Here is a 22,849-nt window from a genome sequence, read left to right as displayed (position 1 = left end):
CCTACTATTTCTGCCGTTTTGTAACTGAGGCCCAGAGAGCTGAGATCACTTGCCCAGGGTCGCACAGTGGTGGCTGTTACAGCAGGGATTCAAACTCAGGAAGCCCGAGTCAGCCTGCCCACCTAACTAACCTCTTGTCACACCGTGCAAACTGCCCCTGCCTGCCCGCCCACCTCTACTCTGGGCTACTGGTGGGGGGGTCCCTTGAGGCCACGGCTGTGATATTATTGTAGGAGGGCTCTGCCATCCAGGCAGCCGAGGCCTCCCCACTCCACCTGGCTCTGCTCTCCAGGGTCCTACAGTCCTGCGTGATCCGTCTGCAAGGAGCAGCTGGTGAGGACTTGCAGGTGGAGCCCCTCCAGCTGAGCAGGTGGCTCCCGCACCCAGGCCGGGCTCTCTGTGGTCTGCGCAGAAAGCAGTTGTGTCTGCCCTGCCTTAGAGCTTGTGTCCCCCGTAAATCGGGGGCCTGCTCGGGCTGACTGTTGGCCTAAGGAACAGAGGGTGGAAGTGGTCTCCTGATTATAAATGTTCCTGCCCGGACAGGGCTTTTAGCAGCTCAGTCAATAGCCCTTCAGACAGGCTGATGCTTGTTAATGTGGGTCCTCAGCACAAAACCTCTTAGGCTCAGAGCGGCCTGCGGTCTCAGGGGAGGGCCAAGCTGCCTGGGGCTTACCTCTGCTCTGGGAGGTCTGGGAGGAGCACTGGCCCAAGCCCAGCCCTGGGGAGCTGCCCTGAGGAGCCATGGCCGACCTGGGAGCTGGGGGTCTGCATGGGGCTCCTGGGCGGTTTGCCTGCTGTCAGCTGAGGCTGGCCCACACTCAGCTCTTCCATGGCACCTGCAGGCCGAGGGTAGAGATAAAGGCCCTGAGACCAACTGGGTGTGCCACAGCTCATCCAGCACTGCTCATGCCCTTTGACCCAGGAAGTGATCCAAGAGGAGGAAAAGGCTGTGTGTAGGAGGTGGGGCTGGGGGTGCACCAGATGCTGACTCAGGGAGGGCTGGGGCTCTCCCTCAGCACAGGAAGGACGCCACAGACCCCCACTTGGGGTCAGAGCCCTGGGCAGGACCCTGCACACATGACCCCAGGCAATACCCCCTCCAGCCTGAGGTCAGGGAGAGAGTGCACAGTGCACTGGTGGTGCCCGCCCCCGCCACCAGGCGGGTGCAGGAGCTGTGCTGGGTTTACTGTTCCTGGTCTCTCGGAGTCCTTCAAGCTCTGCAGTTTTATAGCAAATTTTTGGCTAATCCAGCAAAGACCTATCCTTTCAGAAAGTCTGGAGTTTTGTCTTAAATACTTTTGTATTGAAAAATTTACAGTTTTTATGGCAAGTTTGGGGGGTGGATTTTAAAGACATAGATGATAGCCCTGGATGGTGTGGCTCAGTTGGTTGGACTATTGTCCCATAGACTCAAGGGTCACGGGTTCAGTTCCCAGTCAGGGCACACACCCATGTTGCAGTTTTGATCCCTGGTTGCCATGGGTACAAGAGGCAGCCAATCAGTGTTTCTCTCTCTCTCTCTCTCTCCCTCTCCCTCCCTCCCTCTCTACCTTCCCCTCTCTCTGAAAGCAATGAAAAAAAATGTCCTGAGGTGAGGATAAAAAATAAGCTAAAAAAAGACATAGATGATAAAACCACCCGTTCATCTCCCCATCTAGAGCTGTGCTGTGGTTACTAACCTTCGTTGTGTTTTCCTCCGGTTTCCCCTGCACGGCTGTGCGCACAGACTATGACACATGGAGTCCCAGCCGTTCTTGTCTGAGCCTTAGCCCGTGCGGGACGGGACGCCGCCATCCGGCTTTCCCGCACAGCGTCTCAGTTTACCCCGTGACGGTCCTGTAGCGAAGAGATGATTCGTCATGTTTTATAGATGGGGGAAAGAGACTTGAAAAATTTGACACGGTCAGGTTTCAGTTCTCGAGAGCTCACCCGATGACAGCGGGCAGAAGTCCCGGAGCCTGGGCGAGGGGTCCACGGCTGGGCCACGGTCCCTGCAGGCCCCCGGCAGGGCCCAGCGCTGGGTGCCGCCCCCACTGCGGGGGGCGGGGGGAGGGGTGCGCTCTCTTCCCTGCTCAGGGACCCGATTTTTTCAGCCATGGAGAAGGCAGAACTATCTGAAAGAAATGGAACTTGTGCCCACCTGCTTCCGTGTCACTGTCACACCACACAAGTCTAACTCCGTTCTTTTCCCTCTCTCTCTGAATATGTATGCGAAGGAATAATATTTTTTTCTGAAAATTTTTAGGGTAAATTATATACCACATGTTTCAGACCATAAGAGGCACCTAGGTTTTAGAGGAGGAAAATAGGGGAAAAATTTTTTTGAAGCAAAAAATGTGGTAAAATATTTAATAACATAAATAACATAATGTTTCACCAATGTAAATGTAAACAGAACTCGACAGCAGCATTAACAACCATTACTCCTCCCAAATGTGGGCGGGGATGGAGGGGGCGCGTCTTGTAGTCTGAACAGTACAGTACATCTTTGCCCTTTACCCCTAAGTACTTGAGTGTTTCCTAAACATGAGAATATTCTCTAAGAATATAACCACAGTATGTTACCAACTTCACATTGTAACAGTACTTTAATCTACTGTTATTTTTCCCATTTGTCAAATAACGTCCTTTATCGAGTCTCCCCCCCAGTAAGGGGCGCCGTCTAGGGTGAGGTGTCTAGTCCCCCTTTCTGCGGCCGAGTGCCATGTTGGGCATCACATTTCTGAAGGGGAGCCCAGGACCTCCGCCTGTGTTTGCAGACCTACTATGACCCACATGTAAAGCCCCCACAAACCCAGGGCTCGGCTGTCTGCCCGACCGGACAGGGAAGGCCTGTGTCTGTCCTCGCGGCAGCCGCCCTCTCCGCAGTCTTGTGAGGCAAGGCCAGAGGCCACCACAGCGCCTTTGCTCAGTCTCGACTGGGCACAGTCTCAGGATGTCCCACAAAAGTGTGGAGGTCTCTGCAGAGCTGGGGAGGTGAGGGGACAGGGGGTACATATTCCTGGAGTTCGCTCTGTTCCCAAACGCCCCTGTTTTAAAATCCCGAGACTGCGGATTCTGCGAGGTCAGACACTGGGTGTCATGCTCACCCAGCACCTCGCCTAGCACCTGCCCCCCCGAGTTCCTCCTAAAGGTTTGCCGAGTGAGGGACTGTCGGCCAGTTTTCCTCGCAGCTGCCTCTTTCACTTGGATATGAGAGGGGTCAGGGCCTCCTGGTGGGGGCGCCCAGAACGGGGGCGATGGTGGGTGTGGGCCCAATCTGCTCCGTGTTCTTCCAGGACCGTGCAGCGTGGTGTGCAAAGTGAGTGTGTTGGTCCCTGCCACTTCCAGGTTTCTGTGCCCGCCCCACGTGGCTGCCCCACGACCCAGGAAACACCCCAGTCTGTCACTGTGGTTGGAAATTTCAGCTCCGGGGCTACGCGGCCTGGGCTGTGGGACCCGTGCGTCCTCCCGTGCAGGAGCAGGGGAGCAGGGAAGGGGAGAGTATGGTTCACATACCGTAACACTCACCATTTGAAGTGGGTGCATCGGCGGGTGTTGGTGTATTCCATGGCTGTGCGGCCGTCACCACTGTCTGATTTCAAAGTGATCCCTCTCCCTCAAAAGACACCCCATCCCCATTAGCAGTCACCCTCATCGCCCCCTCCCCGAAGCCACTAATCTGCTTTCGGTCCCTATAGCTTTACCTGTGCTGGATTTTCCCTGTCTTCAGTCAGGGTTTTGAATACCAGCTACCAGGGGCTGTGCCCGTGTGCCAGGGCAGAGAAACCACATCTGGTGTGTCATTGAAGTGCAATCACACCACGTTTTGTGGCTCTCCATGCCCCACCCATCCCACGGGGCACAGTGCTTTCCAGGTTCACCCAGGTGGTAGCGCACATCAGAACTTCGTTCTCTTCCCCACTGAACCTGTCCCACTGTATGAACGCGCTACACTTCATGCATCCATTCGTCTGCTGATGGACGTTCGGGTTGTTTCTGCCTCTGCGTGATTTTGAACAACGCTGCCGTGAACACGGGTGGACAGGTTCTTTGCAGACCTGTGTTTTCACTTCTCTCAGTGATATACCTCAGTGTGAAGTTACAGGGCCAGGCGGTAACTCTGTTCAACCTTTTGAGGATCTGCCAGACTGCTTTCCGAAGTGGCTGCACCTTTTTTGCCTCCCCGCCAGCCATGTACGAAAGGACATTTCGATAAAAGGAAATGTCCTTTTATTGAACACCTACTATGTGGCAGGCGCCACGCTAGACCCTTTCCACACCTCACACCCTGAGATCCTCACACCGACCCCGGGGAACACCCCCCATGGCCTTCACTGCACCAAGAAGGTCACCAAGGCTCGGGGAAGGGGTGTGACTCCCCAAGGATCGCACGGGGAAATAGCTAAGTCCTAGACTCACCCCTGGCTCTGTGCCTTCCTTTTCCCTGTCCACTCGGCGACGGCTGGCCAGCCCTGTGGCCGTCAGATGGTGACACGGAGTTAGCCCCTCTCCTCCCCAACCCTCCTGGGCGTTGTTTTGCAGACGGGAAAGTTGGACCCCCACTACCCGAAGGTCTGCGGACACAGAGGGAACGTCTTGGACATCAAGTGGAACCCTTTTGATGACTTTGAAATCGCTTCCGCTTCTGAAGACACCACAGTGAGTGTTGGCGCGTGAGGCCGCCCCTCCGACCGGAAGGAACAGGGCAGGGGGAGCTGAAGCCTTTGGGCCTTTGGGACGAGGGGCCAGGGACAGCACGCTGGGGGGTATTCTGTGCTGGGAAGCAGACTTGCTCAGATACTCAGCCTGGGCGTCAGGCCCGTGGCCCACCTACCCCCCGCCCCCCACTGCATCAGGTCATTAGGGTGGCAGACACTACCAGAGGGCGTATTGGGACCCATCTCTGATCAACGCCAGCCTCTGCTGCTTGGGCTGGAGGACCTTGGCAAAGCCCCTGTCCCTCTGAGGAGCCCCCGCTGGCCCTCCACTGAGTGAGGAGTGGATACAGAGAGAACCCCCCAGGCCCTTCTGCCGGGCACCGGCAGCTCTTAGGGAGGCGGGGGTGCCGTGGTGACCCTGGCTAACACTCCCCCGGGCCACGGACCCTTTGACAGATTAAGATCTGGAACATCCCCAAGCAGCTGCTGTCGAGGAACATCACGGTCTGCAGGAAGGAGCTGGTGGGCCATGCCCGCAGAGTGGGCCTGGTGGAGTGGCACCCCACGGCCGCCGGCATCCTCTTCAGCGCCGGCTACGACTACAAGGTGGGTCCATGTAGGAGCTTCCCGGGGCCACCCCGACGCACGGCTGAACCCAGTGGTCCTCACACAGTTCTGAAGACGAGAAACCCTACAGCAAGGTGTTCGGAGGGCCGTGCTTTCCCCAAAGCCGCTAGGCAAGAATCCTTCTGAGATTCTTCTAGCTTCTTGTGGCTGTGTCACCCCATCTGCCTTCGTTGTCATGTGGCCTTTAAAAAAAACTTTTTTTTTATTGATTGATTTGAGAGAGAGAGAAGCATCAGTTGTTTCTTATATGTGCCCTGACCTGGGATCGAACCCACAACCTTGGCGTATTGGGATGACCCTCTAACCCACTGAGCTAGCTGGCTGGGGCCGTGGCCTCCTTTTCTGTGTGTCTCTGTGTCCTCTCCTCTTCTTATAAGGACATCGTGTCACTGGATTTCGGCCCACTCAAACCCAGCGTGACCTCATTGTAACTAATGACATAAGCAAAGACCCTATGTCCACACAAGGTCACATTCTGAGGTCCCGGGTGAGCATGAGTTTGGGAAGGACACCAGCCAACCCATCAGTCTGCCCGGAGGGGACAGGCTGGGCCCTGTGGACTGGGAAAGTCCCCAGTGCGGGAGACTGAGATTCTCGTCCGACTCATCCCTGACTTACAGCGTGAGCTGGGAAAGAAAGTCCCTTGTCTTCTCTGGGCCTCAGTTTCTCAGCGTGCACACATACGGGGCTGGTGTGACCACAGCCATGGCCTTCACACTCTCCCTTCACAACCCCGTAGGGCTTTACTGAGGCACCCCAGGGGCCCCTGTGACAGGCAGAGTGGCAGAGGCGGGCAGGGCCGCCACCAAACGTCTGTGCTGGGTGTCTGCAGGGCTCCTGCCTGCCGTGGCGCAGGTTCCCGTGCACACAGCTCCAGGGGGCACTGTTCACAGGATGGGCGATGGGAACGGGGCACCCTGGAGCTGTGCAGTGCACAGTCCACGCAGCCAGACAGGCGGCCCCGTGTGTCTGTGTGAGGTGGGAACTGCTGTTTGAACCCCTGGGCTGGCTGGTCCCCCAGGGTGCTCCCAGCATGGATGTTTCCTTGCTCCCAAGGCAGATGGTGGGGTTTTTTTCCACGGCCAGCCAGCCTGACTCCCGGCTTCCCCCTCCTACCACGTGGCAGCTTCAGCCGGCAGCAGACCCATCCTCCCACCTGAGGCCGCTTGGCCAGACTGCCATCTGTGACGTCCCCCCCGGGGATACTGTGTTTCACGGCAGCCTGGCCGGCGTGCGACTGTGGGGGCTGGGGCAGGGGCGGCCACTGGGCTCAGAGCTGGCTCTCTGCTGTGCAGGTGATGGTCTGGAACCTGGATACAAAGGAGTGTGTAATCATGAGCCCCGTGAAGACAATCGACTGTCACCAAGACGTGATCCTCTCTATGTCCTTCAACACCAACGGCAGCCTGCTGGCCACCACCTGTAAGGACCGCAAGATCCGGGTTCTCGACCCCCGAGCAGGGACGGTCCTCCAGGTCAGTGCTAGGCTGGAGTCTGGCTTGGGGTCGTCAGGGGTCGGAGGAGCAAGGTTTGGCGTGGAGACGGTGGAGGTCTCTTAGAACAGGGCGGGAATGCTGTTCGTTGCAAGACTGAGCTCTGGCCGAGCCTCCACATGGGTTATCCCCGTTCTTCAGATGAGGGGTCCGAGGTGGAGGAGAGGCTAAGCGACTTGCTCACATTGAAAGCTGGGATTTGAACCTGGTCTAACGCCAAAGCAGGTCCATGTGCCCCAGCTCTGTCAGGGGCATGACATGGGATTGGAGACCTCAGGGTGCCACTGTGGACCCACTTGGTGACCTTGGGCGAACACCTTCAGGTGTCCCTGCTGCATCTGTTTCCTTATCTGCAACAATGGACTGCTGGTCCTTCCTCTCAGGGGTTAAACGAGAACCCAGGTGCAGTGTCCGCCCAGCCCCATGCTTTGCATAGAGTGGGTGCTCCATAATCTTTCAACAGGAGCATGGAACTGGGCACAAGTTTGCCTCTTGCTGTAGCTCAGAAAAAGAACTCTGGAAGGATTCCCCAGGCAGAGCTGGGGTAGACACGAAGGCATTCCTGGGGGAGCAGCATCATAAGCAAAGGAAGGGAGTTCTGACCCCTCGTGTCTCTCCAGGAAGCCAACTACAAGGGGCACCGGGCCAGCAAAGTGCTGTTTCTGGGGAACCTGAAGAAGCTGCTGTCCACGGGCACCTCCCGATGGAACAACCGGCAGATGGCCCTGTGGGACCAGGTGAGTCCCCATAAACACCACCAATGCACCTCACCACCACTCCTTAGCCGAGTTCTGGCTTCACTCATTCATTCGCTCATTCATCCACTCATTGGCTGAATTTATTGATGAGTAACAGGAAGATGCTCAGAGCCTGAGGCATGAGCACAGACCTTGTGCCTCTTGTCACTCACAGAAGGAAACCCGTCAGGGCGGAGGAGAGGGGAGGGCACATGGCCACGTCTGGGACCAGGACTGGGTGGAAGGGAGGAGAGGGCCTTCTGGGCAGAAGGAACAGCTGGGGCAGGGGCTCGGAATGGAGTATGAGGCACATGGGCAGGAGGAGCTGCATGCTCCACGGGGGGGTGGGGGTGGGGTGAGGGCCGGGCCAAGCGGTATCGATCCGATGGAGCCCTGGGCCGGAGTTGCAAAGCCAGGACAGACCACTTCCTTTCCTCTGGATGTCCTCCTTCATCTATTTGACTAACAGAACAGGTGGCAGAGGGTGGTGTGAGAAGTGATTTGTTAAGGGCAGTAAGCTGGCAAAACAAAAGGCAGTTCTGTCTCCCCCACCCCTCTCTCCCTCCCCCTCTCTCCCCCTCCCTCCCCCTCCCTTTCCCGACGCTCAGTCTCCCGCCCCCTCTCTCACACATGTGCGCACACACACACGCCCAGAGCCCCGTGCCAGGAGCGTGTAGCTCAGAGAGCCCTGCTGACAACCCTCATGAGTGACCCACAGGCTGCCCGGCCCCCCTTTCCTTGCAGGATGACCTCTCCGTGCCTCTCACGGAGGAGGACCTGGATGGCTCCTCAGGTGTGCTGTTTCCCTTCTACGACGCAGACACCAACATGCTCTATGTGGTGGGGAAGGTCAGTCCAACACGGGAGGAAGCTGGCCTTGGGGACTCCCGAGGCCGGAGGCAGAACAGCCCTAAGCCTGGTCCCACTGGTGGCCAGCCAGCAGCCTGGGGCCCCCGGGGTGGAAGGCAGGGGCAGGGACAGCCAGGAGTCGCTGGACACTCTTCCGCTGGGGTGAGCCCAGCACCTTTCTCTCATCTTTCTGGCTCCCAAGCGCCCCTGGGCCCAGGGCTTTGGGTAGACACCCTGAGCTGGCTGCTCCCCAACTCTGGGTCCAGATGAGGAGGGACCAGTTGGTGTGTCTCACCAGGGGCACCTTTACATTTGGGGTGGAGCGGGTGTTCATTGGGTAGGACTGTCATCTGTACTTGGCAGCCCTGATCCCTACCCATCCACGCCAGCAGCAGCGTCCCCCACCGGGAGACTCCTACCCCTCCCAGTCATTATGACAGTGACAACCAGAAATTCCCCTGGAGGTAGCACCCCCTCACTGGGCTCAGGACATGCCGCTCTGACCACTGCGTGCGGCTCTTGGACGGGGTGGGAGTTCCGGCCCGTGCCCCCAGACCTTCCACCTTGGAGACACCCGGTGGGCTTGGGTCATGGCTGGGGGCATTGAGTGTTCAAGTGAGGACCCTCCTACTGCTGCCGTGACAGCTCCCTGGTGTCCCCTTGTGTGAGGTGGCTTTGTCAACTCTTCACCTACTATGAACACCAGGATTCTGCTGCATGGCCCTGGGGGCCAGGTTGGGGCTGATGGGGACCTACTCTGAACCATGCCCTCCTCCTCCTCAGGGAGACGGGAACATTCGCTACTATGAGGTGAGCGCCAGCAAACCGCACCTGAACTACCTGACGGAATACCGCTCCTCTTTCCCACAGAAGGGGATCGGTGAGTGTGGGGCACCGAGGCCACTTGGGACCTGGGGAGACAGGGATGCGTCAGATTCGGGTCCTGCCCTGGGGGGGCCCACAGTCGGGAGGGGAGATGGTGGGTCCACAATCTGCCTTGATGGGAGCTCTAGTTGGGTGTACAGGAGGCTCTCAGGGAGGCTTCCTGGAGGAGGCAACATTTGAGGAAGGGAAAGAGGAGGCAGACCACAGCCTAGGGAGAGAATGAAGGAGTTCCAAGCCAAGGTTCAGCAGTTAAATGGCAGCACGGAGATGGGAGAGACTGACCTAAGAGAGCCCCTACCTTTTCAGTGTATTGAGGTTGAAAACTAAAACAAGACACAACTGCACTCATATGTTGTCTACAAGAGACCCATTAAAATGTAAAGACACAGCTAGATTGGAAGTAAAGGGCCCGAGAAAGCTATACCACACTTAGTGATCAAAAGAAAGTTGGACAAGCTCTGTTCAGAGCCCCGGGTTCACGAACTGTGGGGGTGGTGAGGGAGGGCCTGGGGCAGAGCGCACTTCCCACAACGGCCGAGCTAAAATCATTTGAACCTTCAGGGTGGGGACAGGGCCTGGCCATTCCAACCCCGTTTCCCCAGCACAGGGCCTGGCCCAGCGGAGTGTCTGCTGAGGGACTGTTTGTCCGGGAGAAGGATGGTGGGTGGAGGGCGGTCTGTGTTCACATCCCCGTGTGCAACCCTGGCGTTGCCCCCCACACTGGGTCCCTGTGACCCCAGCCCAGCTGGAACCTCGTGGCCCTTGTGACCATCTTCCTGCAGGTGTCATGCCAAAGAGAGGCCTCGATGTGTCCACCTGTGAGATCTTCCGCTTCTACAAGCTGATTACCACAAAAAGCCTCATTGAGCCCGTATCCATGATTGTGCCCCGGAGGGTGAGAGTGCTGGGGGCGGCCACAAGGGGGCGGCGACAAGGAGGCTGGGCCCTTCCTGGAGAAGACTAGCCCTGGGGCCAGGAGCCATTGCCGGAGGCAGCAACAAGGCAGCTGATGAGAACTTCCCTCTGGGGGGAGGCAGTTGCGTTGTTTCTGTGAGGCGTCACCCTTAGCTGGAGTCCTGATTCATGCCTCACCTCTGCTCTTGAGTTGCCATGTGCCATTGGGCACGACCTTTTGCTCTCTGGGCCTTGGTTTGCTCAACCCACAGGGCTTGGGGAGGGCCTAGACCCCCAGCTCGCTAAGGACCCTCATGGGTGGCCTCCTCTGCTACCCCAGTTCTCACTGTCCTGGCTTCTCCTGCAGTCAGAGTCCTACCAGGAGGACATCTACCCACCCACGGCGGGGGCGCAGCCCTCTCTGACGGCCAGGGAGTGGCTCGGCGGGATGAACAAAGGTGAGGAGGCCAGGGAAGAGGCCTTAGAACTCCGGGGAAATGGAATATCCTCTGGCCCTGGTGGCTGAGAGGGGTTTGGACGGCATTTGTATTCCCCTGAGACCGCAGAGGACTGGTCCTCGCGGGTCAGTTCCCAGTGGCTGGCAGGGTCACACAGGTAGGGTCCAGGGAGGGAGGGGCTTTCCCATGTGGCTCAGAACGCTCTCCCAAAGCAAGGGATTTTTGCTCCATGGAAAACTACTTTAAACTCTGGGCTATGCAGAGTGACCGCATCGACTTAGCCCGACACCCTTGCCCACCTGCCTGCCCCTACCTCCACAGTTACTCAAAGGACCCCCTCTGCCTGCCCTGACTCACCCTCCCTGCCCTGTCCACAGAAGGGCCAGCCCAGGGAAAGGTGTGGGTGCTCCCACCCCCCACAGCTGCGGCCTCTGTGGTCGGGATCTCCCTCCCCTTCTCCCCGAGAAGCCCCTCCTTTGTAGAACCCTTAGGCAGTCTGGCTCCTCTGAGCCTCAGGTCCCCCACCCTTCTCCACGATGTCTGCCTCCCCTGCTTCCTGGGGCGTCGGGAGAATTCACAAACTGGCAGGGCCCCCCCACCCCCACCCCAGCACAGTGTGGGTGGGGCTGGTCCTTCAGAGCAAGGCCAAGGCTTCACTGGAGGAGCCTGTGGAGTCTGGCGCAGCTCCAGCCATGGCCCAACTGCTCCTACAAACCAGACTTCCTCAGATGGCCACGTGCATGGGACTCTGACCTGCACTCCGGTTGTCCCGTCCGTGGGTCTGTGCCTTTCTGGACGTGGCCAAATCTCCCGCACCTTGCAGTGGGTCCGTGTGTCACTGCGAACCTGCTGGCATCAGTGTCCCCTGTGCCCAGGTGCTCACGGGCTCTCGGTCCTCATGCAGCCCTTTGCTTCCCTCCCAGGGCCCGTCCTGGTGTCCCTCAGGCCCGGCTCCGAGCTGCCGAGCCCTCGGCCTCTGCCCCCAGAGAGTGCTCCCTCCACCCCCACGGCCCCCGCCTCGTCCCACCTCTCCAGCCAGATGGAAAAGCTGGTTGCAGAAGACGGCCAGAGGCCCTTCTCAATGCCGGAGGAGAAGTCACCGAGGTGGACGGCAGAGCACAGGCTGGAGGAGAAGAAGGCCTGGCTCACAAACGGGTTTGACATCTTCGAATGCCCCCCGCCAAAGACAGAGAACGAGGTGTGGATGAGTAGGGGGTGCACCTGCTCTGGGCGGTGAGGGAGGGTAGAGAGATGAGGGGTGAGAGAAACCACCAGCCGCGTGGCCTGGCCCAGCCACTCCCTTCGCATTGTGAATTCACTCAGCGAGCAGGCGGTGAGCGCCGTCTGCGTGCCGGGATGCTGGGTTCACACTCAGACGTCTGTAAAGTGAAGAGGCTCGGACTCGGTGGGTATTAAAGTCCCTTCCAGCTCTGACATGCTGTGCACCTGGCACCGTCGTGTGCGCTCTGACATGCCACCGGGTGAATCTCTCAGTGGCCCTGGGAGTCAGCAGGTTGGGGCTAAAAACCAAAGGGCTGGCGTGTCAGGAAGGGATTCTAATCCGGGCCGTCCCAAGCACAGCTGTTGGACATCGGCCCCACGGACCAAGTCTCTCCTGGCTTCAGTGTCCGTAGCAGTAAAGGGGGGAGGTGCTAACACCGGGACCCTCCCAGGGTGGTTGTGAGCACCCAGTGGGCTAACGGCACTCAGAGCGAGCACCCGACACCCAGTACCACTGTGTACGGCAGCTGCAATTGTGACAGCGCTGAAGCGAGTCTGCTCACCCCCGTGTCCCGGGGGAGGAAGTTCAAGCCCAGAGAGAGTGAGTAACTGGCCTGAAGTCACACAGTTCAGTCGTGGTGAAAACTCCAGTCTGCAGACACCAGAGCCAAACACCCTTTCCTCCATCCCATGGGGAAGTCTAAGGAGACCAAAAAAAAAAAAAAAAGTCTGAAATATCAAGTCTTTTTGAATTTCATTTATTAGGTGATTAGGTTTTCATAAAAGGTCTGTGCCATGGCTACCCCCTTAGGCCTCAGCCACGTGAATCACCTCCACCTTTCTGAGGCTAAAAGGGACCATGCTTTAAAGCCTTTCTGAGGCCGTCCCACCCCCGCCCGTCCCAGGACACCCGGATGACCTGTCCCCGTTCTGTGCCCCCGCAGCTGCTGCAGATGTTCTACCGGCAGCAGGAGGAGATCCGGAGACTCCGGGAACTGCTGACCCAGCGCGAGGTCCAGGCCAAACAGTTGGAACTGGAGATCAAAAACCTGCGGATGAGCTCAGAGTGGTTCTGAGCAGAGGGGTCTGCCCTCCTTGCCCTCAGGGACCCACCACTCGGCTCCGCGGGGAGGTCCAGAACCAAGCCACATGCCCCCCACCCCCGAGAACAACCACTATTTCTATATTTTTTACCAGAAAATGAAACTCGATCGCCGAAAGATTCCAGTGGGACATGGTGCCGTTTTTCTATTTGCCTTCTCCAAACAGTGTCTGAACTGACTCTTTTTAGATGATAACTTGCCTTCTGTTTAATTCTGTTCATGAGGGTCCATGCTAAGCTATAACTTCCCAAGGGAAAGAACATTATATAGACAGAAAGTCAGAGCTGAAAGGACCTAGGAGGTGAGCCCGCCTGTGGTGTTCAAACTGCAGCCTGTAGAATGGGGGGCAGCTAAGCAGGAGGGCTGTACCCCCATCCCAACTGGATAGCTCCCCATCTTTCAGTTTTATATATTGGCTTCGATGGAAATGCATACTTCTGCCACTCAAAAAAATTTAGAAGTTTGAAAACCTGTGATTGGCCCAACTTCCTCATTTTTCGGAGGGGGAAACAGAGGCCCAGAGAGTCCATGGCAGGGCTAGGCCGAGCTCCTGGTCCCCTGGTGTGTCCTGCTGCTGCTTCTGGTGCGATACAGTTCTCAGCCACACAGCAGCAACCCGCTGGTTCCGGCCTCAGCTGCACCCATGACTTGAAGTGAGTGACTTCAAGTTGTTCCCTCTCTGGCCTCCGTTTCTCCATCTGAACAAAGGGGGCCTTGGAATCTGCCACCCAAGACGTGAAATGTTGGCCTTGACCTGAGGAAAAACTACCTGCAGGGCGATGATCCAGATTTGCCGTGGGGACTCACCAGACGCTGGCAAAGGGGCAGAGGGAGTTTCGCTTCAGGGAGAGAAGCCAAGGTCCAGCCCAATTCTACAATACAGGCAGAAGGGTGACGCCATCCCCTCTTCAGCCAGCATTAGTGGGATGTGCAGGGGCACTCCCTCATGTGGGACGCAGACATCAGGTCACTTGTCCATGACCGCTGACAGCCACCAAAGCCCTCCGGCCACAGAGCCTGCTCTGGCAGGATGACCTAGGCAGATGTCCGTGCAAGGCAACAGAAGAGGCCCCCAGGGGGTAGGGAGCCCCAGGGCTAGCAGTTTGCTGGCAGAACCCGCTGGCCGCCCCTCCGCAAGGGCTTCCGGGGAAGGATGACTGTTCTAGGCAAGGAGGCGAGGCCACAGGTTCCCGTCCAGCCTGTGTCCCTCCTTTGTGAATCTGTGCTCTGAGCCCTTGTCTGAGATTTTCTCTTTTTCAGTGGTCAGTGCAGTGGCTCGGCTAGAGGCGGGAAATGTTGGGAGTTAAATATACCTGCTTACTGAGAAGGTAAGCAGGTTAAATATACCTGCAGATGAGGAGTTTTGCCTGTGGCCCAGGGCAACCCTGGAGCTAGGATGGGGACTGCAGGAGGTCCCCGGCCTGGTAGGTGTCAACCCAGGCTGTACCTCAGAGTGCCCTTGGGAGCACTCAGGAAATACAGGTGGCCAGATCCAACCCGGACCAGCTGCAGCTGAATTGGCTGAGTAGGGCCTGGCCTTCTGTATGTCTTTTATGAGCTCCCAGGTGATTCTGCAGTAGAGTGAGGGTGGTGATGCTGGACTAGACCATCTGTACCTATCTACTACAGTAAAGATAAGGACCAGGAGCTGGGGCTCCAACCTGGTCCTTTAAGTCCTGGCCAGAGGCTAAAATCAGGAAGGAGTGTTCTGAGCCCTCCGCCAGCTCTCTGCCCAAGCCCTGAGCTCCCCACCCTACCCTTCTTCGCCCCCCCCACCTGTCACCTGTCCCAGCACGACGGGCACGCTGTGCTCCTGATCGCCCCCACCCCAAGCCTTGGCTGAGTCCGCCTGTCTGCCTGCACACGCCAGACACCCCAGTTGCTTGTCTTCTCCTCCATTTACTCAGTCTCTGGGGCCCACCAAGCTTGCCAAAGACCAAATCCCAGGTGGCGTCAGGGAAGGAGAATTCCACAGGAAGCCTCACTGCGGCCAGCACTTCACAGTTTACAGAGCCCTCCCACCTCCACTCACTGGCACATCCCGCTCTAACACGGGTCAGTCAGGCCTGACTGTCCCGTGTTTGGGAGGGAAGACTAGCCTCGGAGAACAAAGGCACTTTCATGCCCAAAGGCACTGGCTCCAAAGTGGGGGCGACGGGGCTGAGCCTCCAGAGCTTTCTGGATGCCTCCTCCGACTCTCCCCGCCCCAAAGGGACCCAGACCTCGCGCTCAGCAACAACACGAAGGCATCCACGAACAAACCTTCTCTTTCTTTTTTTTTACATTTAGAGTAAATTATTTAAATTATTTCGCAGCCAGGGAGAGGGATAGGTAATTTTTATCAGATATTTTTTTAAGCCATTTTTCAAGATTACTTTGTTGTTTGTGTTCTCACCTGATGAAGCGGAACTCGCCCAGGGTTCGCAGGGCCAGGCCCTCACGCTCAGGGTGGCGGGCAGAGCCTGCGCTCCGCTCCTCGCTGCTCCCCGCTCACCCTGGCAATCCCTGGCTGTCGGCTCAGGAACTCGCAGAGGATGAAGACAGCTCTGGGGGATGAGCTTCAGGGTGCATCCACCTCAGTCATTGTTCTCCTTGGAACAAAACTTTGAGATTGTTTCATAGAGGGGAGTAGGAAGTCAGCAGATGATCTATGCTTTTCATATAAAACCGTGCCTGAAACTGATTGTTTTCATGTTGTTTCTGAAATTCCTTGTACCTTTGTAAAACTAAAAAATCAAGCAAAGTGAAAATAAATATATGTGGAATTGTGCTATGGAAAGAATCTAAAAAAATAATAAACATCATCTGCCTACACATTTTAATACATGGAACTTTCCTTTTCTTAATTTGTTCCACAAATAACAAGTGCCTACTTTTCCAGACTGAGAAACAGGTAAGACAGAATTTGTCTCTGCCCTCTGAAGTTTTAAGTCATGGTCTGGGGGAAGGAGAGAGCCAGGATAGGGGAGATGTAGGCTGCTTTGGGAGGAGAAGCAAGGAAGGCTTCTTGGAGGAGGTGACATTTATGCAGCAACATGAGGGATAAATAGGAGTAAGCAGAGCAATGACAGGACCATAGTTGGGCATTTGGGGACAGTGTGTTCTAAGCAGAGAAAACTGCCTATTCCTTGGCCTGGAAACAAGCCAAGATTAAAGCATGGGCGGCAGGGATTAAAGGTATTAAGACGCCAAGGGCCTTGGAGGTGGGAGCTGAGACCACCCCCCACCCCCAGCTTTGTTGAGGTATGATAGATAAAAATCATATGTATTTAGGTTATGAATGTTTAGGTTTCATAATGTGATGATTTGATATATGCACACGCTATGAAATGATTACCACATTCAATGAACACACCCCTCACCTCACATAGTTCCCCCCTTTTGTGTGTGTGTAGTGAGAACCCTTGCAATCTACTCTCAGCAAATATCTACTACACAATGCATACTGTTTACTATAGGCACCGTGCTGTGCATTAAATTTCCAGAATTTATGCATCTTATGCTGAGGAGGTCCCCTTTTCTCCCACCCTAGCAGCCATGTTTCTACTCTGTTGCTATGAGTTCAACTTCTTTTTTTTTTTTTTTTGGATACCACATAGGTTTTGTCTTTCTTTGTCTGGCTTATTTCACTTAGCACACCAGGCTCACCCCCACCACAAATGCCAGGATTTCCGTTCCTAGGGCTCAGTAACCCTTCACTGCGTATACACCCCCCACATCGTCGTCTTCATCCATTCGTCCGTCGAGGGACCTGAAGTCGTTTCTGCATCTCGGCCACTGTGAACACTGCTGTAACGAGCCCGGGGCTGCACTCTCTCTTCCAGATGCGGGATTCATGTGCTTTGGATGAATACCTCCGAGGAACCTCCACACTGTGTTTCCCATCATGGCTGTACCGATTCACATTCCATTGAGGCTGAGACCTTCACCTGGGGCCACTGGGGCTTCCAGGATGTTTCTTACAACTGTGGGAATGGTTATTTCTCCAGGGAAAGGGTGAGAGAGAATCAAGGGAGAGTAGTAAGTGTAGGTAAATGCGTCCCACCCCAGAAGGCCACAGCCAGCCTGGCCCCATCCACAGGGCTGCCATTTTCTGGGCGTGACTGCACAGCCCACTGAGGGTGGCGAAGGGGAGCCCGCTTCCGTCTAGTTAGCCCATTAGAAGTGAAACTCCAGGGAGCCTTCATTTAAAACAGAGTTGGAAAGTCAGAAGGGGGCCCTCAGGCACTACCGCTGTAAGTCCTGTACAGACTCCAGCGGGAAGAACCGTCAACTGGGGCACACAGAAGATATGCACCTCATAAGGGGACACTACGGTACCACTCCAGCAGGAGAAAGGAAGACTTCCTTCTTGCCCAACAACTTAGCCCACGAGAAACTGTCACCAGCCTGAGCTGTCTTTCCTTCAAAACGACCCCTCCCAGAGTCCTCCTTTTTCCCTGTAAAGTAACTTTCCTTTCCTTTGCTTGTCAGACTTGCCTATGGTTGTGGCTACAGCTTGCTCATCCCAAATTACAATTCCTCTGCTATTCCCTAGTAAATCAATTTTGCTGGTAAAATAACCAGTTGTTTTATTTGAAGGTATGCAGGAGTGAACCTTCATTTCTGCTGTGGCTACCCCTAGGCCAGACACAAAGCCGGCTAGACCAGGCCTGAGCCTTCAGCACTGCCTAAAAGTTGTTGGGGCAGGTGGGGCGGAAAAGTACCCTGCGGGGCAGGAGGGTGACGATACAGCCACGGTCCCCCAACCCCCATCCCCCGCAGCGGCGCGCCGCGGTCTTCTACCCAGAGCCCGGCCCTGGGCCCGCCTGCGCCGGGGGCCCCGCCCCACTGTCCCGCTTTCGATTTCCCATTCGCGTTCTGCCCCATACAGCTCCGTGGTGCACCGCTGCGGCCGGAAACTCAGGGAGTGAATGGCGGGCGTAGTGGCACTAAGCGGAACCCCTGCGGGTCCAGGCCCCGCCGAATCCGAGGATACCTGCGGCTGCCGCTGTCCAGAGCACAGCGACCGCCCGGCAGAGCTCTTCTGTCGCCGCTGCCGGCGCTGTGTGTGCGCGCTTTGCCCGGTGCTGGGTGCGCACCGGGGCCACCCTGTGGGCCTGGCTTCGGAAGAGGCGGCGCACGTGCAGGTGGGGACGCTGGGACGACTGGGGTGGGGTGGGGTGGGGTTCGAACTCGGTATCCAACTGCCAGTTCCCGTTGGGACCTGGAAACCTCAAGACTGCCCAGCAGTCATCTAGGCGGCTGAGCTATTGTTCCCAATGAGAAACTGATGCCCAAGGCAGAGCAAAGGTTAACAGTTAACCCGCAGAGAAGAGGTGGGTTTGGGAGGAGAACTTGGGAGCCACCCTCAGTTCCCAGATAGCCTTGACCTCGTCCACCACGGCAGTCCACCACACCGACAATGGGGGCAAAGAAAATCAGCCTTTTAACGAAGATTAAACTTCCTCCCTGTCAGAAAACAGCCCTGTAGCCTGGAAAGCTACGCACAGATCTCTGGTTTTCCCTCCTGGCGGTCACAGGGAGGGGCTATAGACTGCCCCATTGCCCACGCAGCAGCCTCGGCTCTCCCCTCGGCCTACCCCGCTCCGCCCCGCCCCCTCAACACACTCCCATTCCTCAGGCATAACTGCTGGTGGGCGCCAGGACAGCCATTTTTATCCACAGGGAAAGGAAGCCCCTGGAGGCCTCGAACCCAGCGCTCCACCCGATGGACTGCCCCGCAAGGGGTCCACTCTCACCTGGGAGCCCTTGCCTTTGCTATCCTAATAGTGGCAGGGTCTCTGGACCCCTGTTCCAGCCTTGTAGTGGGCTTGTTCTGCGGCTCCAAATAAATCCCTCCACCTCTCTGGGTAGGGGAGGCTCACTTGCCTCTAGCAGAAGCTGATCCTGACACCTCCAAGAAGCCTCCCATGATTAACCCGTCCCCACAATGAATGTCCTCTTTCCCTCGCATGGCATGACTTAACGCCATCACCTTGTTAACAACCTTAGAGCTCCAAGGCGAGAAGGGGCCCTTGTGAGGGCCAGTCCAGCAGGAGGAGTCCAGGATTCAAGGCCTGCCTATGCCCCTAAGGTCCTCCTTTCCTTGTATAAAATCACTGTATAATAATAGCTCCTCACAAGGCTGGTCTCCAGAATTAATAAGGGTGCTGTCCAGAGATGTGGCTGTGGGTCTCCTGGGTACGTCTATTTACCTACCTACCTATGTGTACCCATTGTGTATCCACTCACCTCTTTATCTGTCATCCATCTGTTCATTCATTCATTCATTCATTCATTCATCAAACATCCATTCAGCACATACCTTGTGCCACGAGTCAGGATCGATTCCTCCTTGACCCGGAGGTAACTTCCCTGGCTAGTGGCGGAGGACAGTGACGATAGTGTGTGAGTATTTTAAGTGGGACGCCCGAGGCAGCGGTCAGTGGGAGCCAGATGGAAGACAGTGTGAAACAGGGACAAGCAGCCCATGAGTATTTCCTGGAGGGGGTGCCATTGGAGTTAGCCTTGAAAGATGAGTCGGGCTTCCCCAGGTACCAAAACGGGGGAAATACACTGCGGCGGGAGGGCAGAGGCATCAGGAGGCCGGGTTACCCTTGGCAAATGGACAGGAGCTGGACTTAAAGGCTTAGAAATCACAGTGGGGTGAGCATGTGCTCCTGGGACTTGGGTTACTATTGTGTCCCCACTCCCACACCCCACCTAGGCTGAAACTATGCACATAATAGCGAATTCTTACTGCACCAAACATTTAGTGTATTACTCTTCACAGCAGCCCTATGAGCTTATCTCCATATTTACAGCTGAGGAAATTGAGATTTGGAGGGGTGAGGTCGCTTGCCCAGGTCACATGGGACTCAGACCAGGAGTCTGACTCTGGGGCTTGTGCTCATAACTTACTGGGTGGCCATGGGTCTCCACTTGAAGTTGGCAGCCCCTGGTAATTCTGTTTGATTTGGCAAACACTTCTAGTTCATTCCCTGGTCCCTATGGGGGAGCCAGAAATGGAGCAGGCCTGCCCTTAGGAAGCTCCCAGTCAGCCCAGCAGCGGAGTATAAAGCCAGTCCAAAAAAAAGTTAGAATGGGGAGGGGTGGGGGTAAAGTCCCACTGGTGGGGAAAGGGTCACAGAGCAGGCCTTTGAAAAAGTGGCAATTTTGAAAAAAAAAGCAGAGGTAGGGAAGGGGCCCATTTCAGGTGGGAGAGAAAGGGGCACATGAACCCTAATGAGAGCACACATGTGGGTTCTCTGAACCCCAATCTAGGCCAGAGGGCCATAGACCCCTCTGGAAGCAAGTGCCACAGGGGCAGCTCCTAAGACAAGGCCCAGCACATAATAGGAGCTCAGTTAATATTTGCTCTATAAGTGAATTCTCTCCCCCTGTCCCCAGGCCACTTGCCTTAAGGTCCTGTTTGAGGGGTTGGAAAAGCAGGTCAAACTCAGGCTTGTCCTCGAAAATGGTGGGGTGGAGGGGCATCATGGTTTGCAGAATCCTTGATTGGGCCTCTGAGAACCGGGGCAGGGACCAGGGGATGGGCCCGGGGGATGGGCCCTAGCTACTGTGCATCTCTCAACGTGCTGCTCAACTTTGGGCAAGTCATCTCGCCTTCCGAGTCTGATTCCTCAGCGGAAACGCAAGACGAGTGACAGGAGGTGACCCCCAGGGAGCCCTGTATCTGGAAAGCAAGAGTATTAAGACTTTTATCCCAACTCCTTCACATACAGAAAGTCACCCAAGAGTGTTTAAAGCAGCTGGCAGCCAAGAGGCAGCAGCAAGTCGACAACAGAAGCCAGATAGAAGATGCCACCGAGCAGCTCAAGGCAAGTGGGCGCTTCTTCCTCCCCCTACTTGACGCGTCCGCCTCTCTCCCCAGACACAAGGCTCTCCCCAGGATGGAGCCAAGGAGAAATGACAACCAACCTCCAAGGGGTCAGTCAGGTTTGGCGGGGCCTGGGGTTCCTATAATGAGGACAGCAATTTTCAACCTGTGGGCTGTGGGCGCACCGGTGTGCCACGATAAACTTGAAAACATGCCAATACCTGACTGTTTAGTCAGGGGCACTGACTTCTTCACCCTCAGATGGTCAAATAAAAAAAAAATGACAACAGCCAACACAACAAGAGCCATCTGGTGTGAATGAATCAAAATTATACCTAATTGGCAAAAAAGTTTTTTGTGGGTGTGCCACAGAATTTTACCAATTGTTTGTGTGTGCCATGAGATGAAAAGGGTTGAAATTTGTTGATTTAGGGGGACTGTTTTGAGCAAAAGTGCACGAAATTAGGTGCAAGACCGTGAAGGGGTCTGGAGGCTACTGTTCCATGAGCTCTGTGGGGAGTCCACCCCCGCCCGGCACTCCAGCCCCGCCCAGGGCCCCTCACAGAATAGGGGGGAGCCTTTCTCTCTCCATCACCAAGGTCAGTCTCTCCAAGGGACTACTAGTCCTCCAGCCCCCAAATGCCTTAAACAAAGCAAAGTACAGCTTAAGGAACCCACAAATCGTTCTTCATGTTTCACTACCACAGTGAAAGCAAGTAAGGTATAAACACATTCCACCAATACTTACTTTGTTCACATGTCTCCTTTCCTAACGATGGTGTTTATTTACGTGGGTTCTTCTATGGGTTTTAAGTGGGAAGTGGGGGTCCATGTTGTCTGGAGCTGCTTTGACTGTGGAAAAGTTGTTCTGTCTCTAGGGGCCTTTTGTGGGAACTCTCCGCCCCTGTGCCCCGCCCTCCCAGAGCCTGTTTCCCCCAGGGCTCTGGGAGTCAGGGAGAGAGCGGGCTGACGGTCGCAGGGGCCCTCAGGGGCGCTCGCTGCCTGCCAGTCTCTGCGCAGAGAGAATGTGAGGCCCCCAAACGAGAGTTGGGATAAGGGGGCAGGTTTCAGTTTATCTAAGGAGCAGAGGTGCAGAGGCCAGGACACGAGTTGGATCCCTGCTTGCCCGACATCCGTTATCTGAAAGAGGACGGCTTCATACCTGTGGCCCTGGCTTAATTATTGACAGTGTCCTGCATGTCTTCCAGAGCGGGACTCCAATCCCTGACAGATAAACCAGTTCAAAAAGATTTCAAAACGAAGTCCGCACACCGAGGGGGTGGGGGAGGTGCTTTGGGGTGTTTAGCCAGAACCACGGGGCACAGGTTCTCTGTTGGCAAATCTCTGAGCGGAACTAGTGTGGGGCCCCCCAAGACAAGAGTTGGGATTCACGTGGACAGTCTAAGGGGACAGGTTGCAGCTTAATCTAAGAAATGGTTTTCTTTCTTTAACCTTCTCCCCTACTCTCAAACGTTTCTTTTGAAATAATTACAAATTCAGAGGAAGTTGCCAAGATAGCAAGTTGGTGCCTTTTACCTAGTTTACCCCAAGGGTTATAGCCTACCTAGCTGTAGTACAATTTCAAAACCAGAAAATTGATAGTGTGTACCTATGTCCTGTGTCAATTTATCACATGTGTAGATTCGAGTAACCACCAAAACACACTAATCAAAATACAGAACTGTTCTATCACCACCAAGATCTCCTTCATGCTACACCTTTATAGCCACCTCCACACCTGCCCCAGCAGTCCCTGACTCCTAGCAATTCCTAATTTATTCCCTGTCTCTATAATTACAGCACTGGAATTCATGAACATGGGATCTCTCTTCACTTATTTAGCCCCTTTGTGTTTTTTCATCAGCATTTTGTAGTTTTCAGCATATAAATCCTGAACATTTAAAAAAATTTTTAATTTATTTTTAGAGAGAGGGGAAGGGAGGGAGAAAGAGGGGGAGAAGCAATGTATGGGAGAAACATCATCGATCGGCTGCTTCTTGCACACCCCCAGCTGGGGACCTGGTCTGCAACCCAGGCATGTGCCCTGCCAGGGAATTGAACCATCGACCTTGTCTGCAGGCCAGTGCTTAACCACTGAGCCATACCAGCCAGGGCCTGAA

General features: G+C 55.7%; 2 protein-coding genes across 7 annotated transcripts in view; both read left to right on the top strand.

Annotated features, from left to right (window-relative positions):
• CORO2A (coronin 2A) overlaps window positions 1-15,729 on the top strand; it is a 45,962-nt gene extending 30,233 nt beyond the window's left edge. For 4 of the 5 annotated variants that reach the window (XM_045840826.1, XM_045840824.1, XM_045840822.1 and 1 more), the window contains 10 exons: window positions 4,525-4,641; window positions 5,097-5,246; window positions 6,563-6,742; window positions 7,381-7,497; window positions 8,242-8,346; window positions 9,130-9,226; window positions 10,014-10,126; window positions 10,493-10,583; window positions 11,507-11,781; window positions 12,749-15,729. In XM_045840826.1, the coding sequence (XP_045696782.1) occupies window positions 4,525-4,641; window positions 5,097-5,246; window positions 6,563-6,742; window positions 7,381-7,497; window positions 8,242-8,346; window positions 9,130-9,226; window positions 10,014-10,126; window positions 10,493-10,583; window positions 11,507-11,781; window positions 12,749-12,880 (1,377 nt within the window). In that variant the 3' untranslated portion in view covers window positions 12,881-15,729. The remainder of the gene's footprint in view (window positions 1-4,524; window positions 4,642-5,096; window positions 5,247-6,562; window positions 6,743-7,380; window positions 7,498-8,241; window positions 8,347-9,129; window positions 9,227-10,013; window positions 10,127-10,492; window positions 10,584-11,506; window positions 11,782-12,748) is intronic. The other variant, XM_045840825.1, reaches the window with a different exon arrangement.
• A 2,039-nt stretch (window positions 15,730-17,768) lies between these two features.
• TRIM14 (tripartite motif containing 14) overlaps window positions 17,769-22,849 on the top strand; it is a 33,016-nt gene continuing 27,935 nt past the window's right edge. For both annotated transcript variants that reach the window (XM_045840984.1, XM_045840983.1), the window contains exons 1-2: window positions 17,769-18,036; window positions 20,635-20,730. In XM_045840984.1, coding sequence (XP_045696940.1) covers window positions 17,821-18,036; window positions 20,635-20,730 — 312 coding nt within the window. In that variant the 5' untranslated portion in view covers window positions 17,769-17,820. The remainder of the gene's footprint in view (window positions 18,037-20,634; window positions 20,731-22,849) is intronic.

This window comes from Phyllostomus hastatus, unplaced genomic scaffold, assembly GCF_019186645.2.
Source record: "Phyllostomus hastatus isolate PE091 unplaced genomic scaffold, TTU_PhHast_1.1 phas_contig_34, whole genome shotgun sequence".
NCBI lineage: Eukaryota > Metazoa > Chordata > Mammalia > Chiroptera > Phyllostomidae > Phyllostomus > Phyllostomus hastatus.
This window is presented reverse-complemented; position numbering and strand designations above follow the sequence as displayed.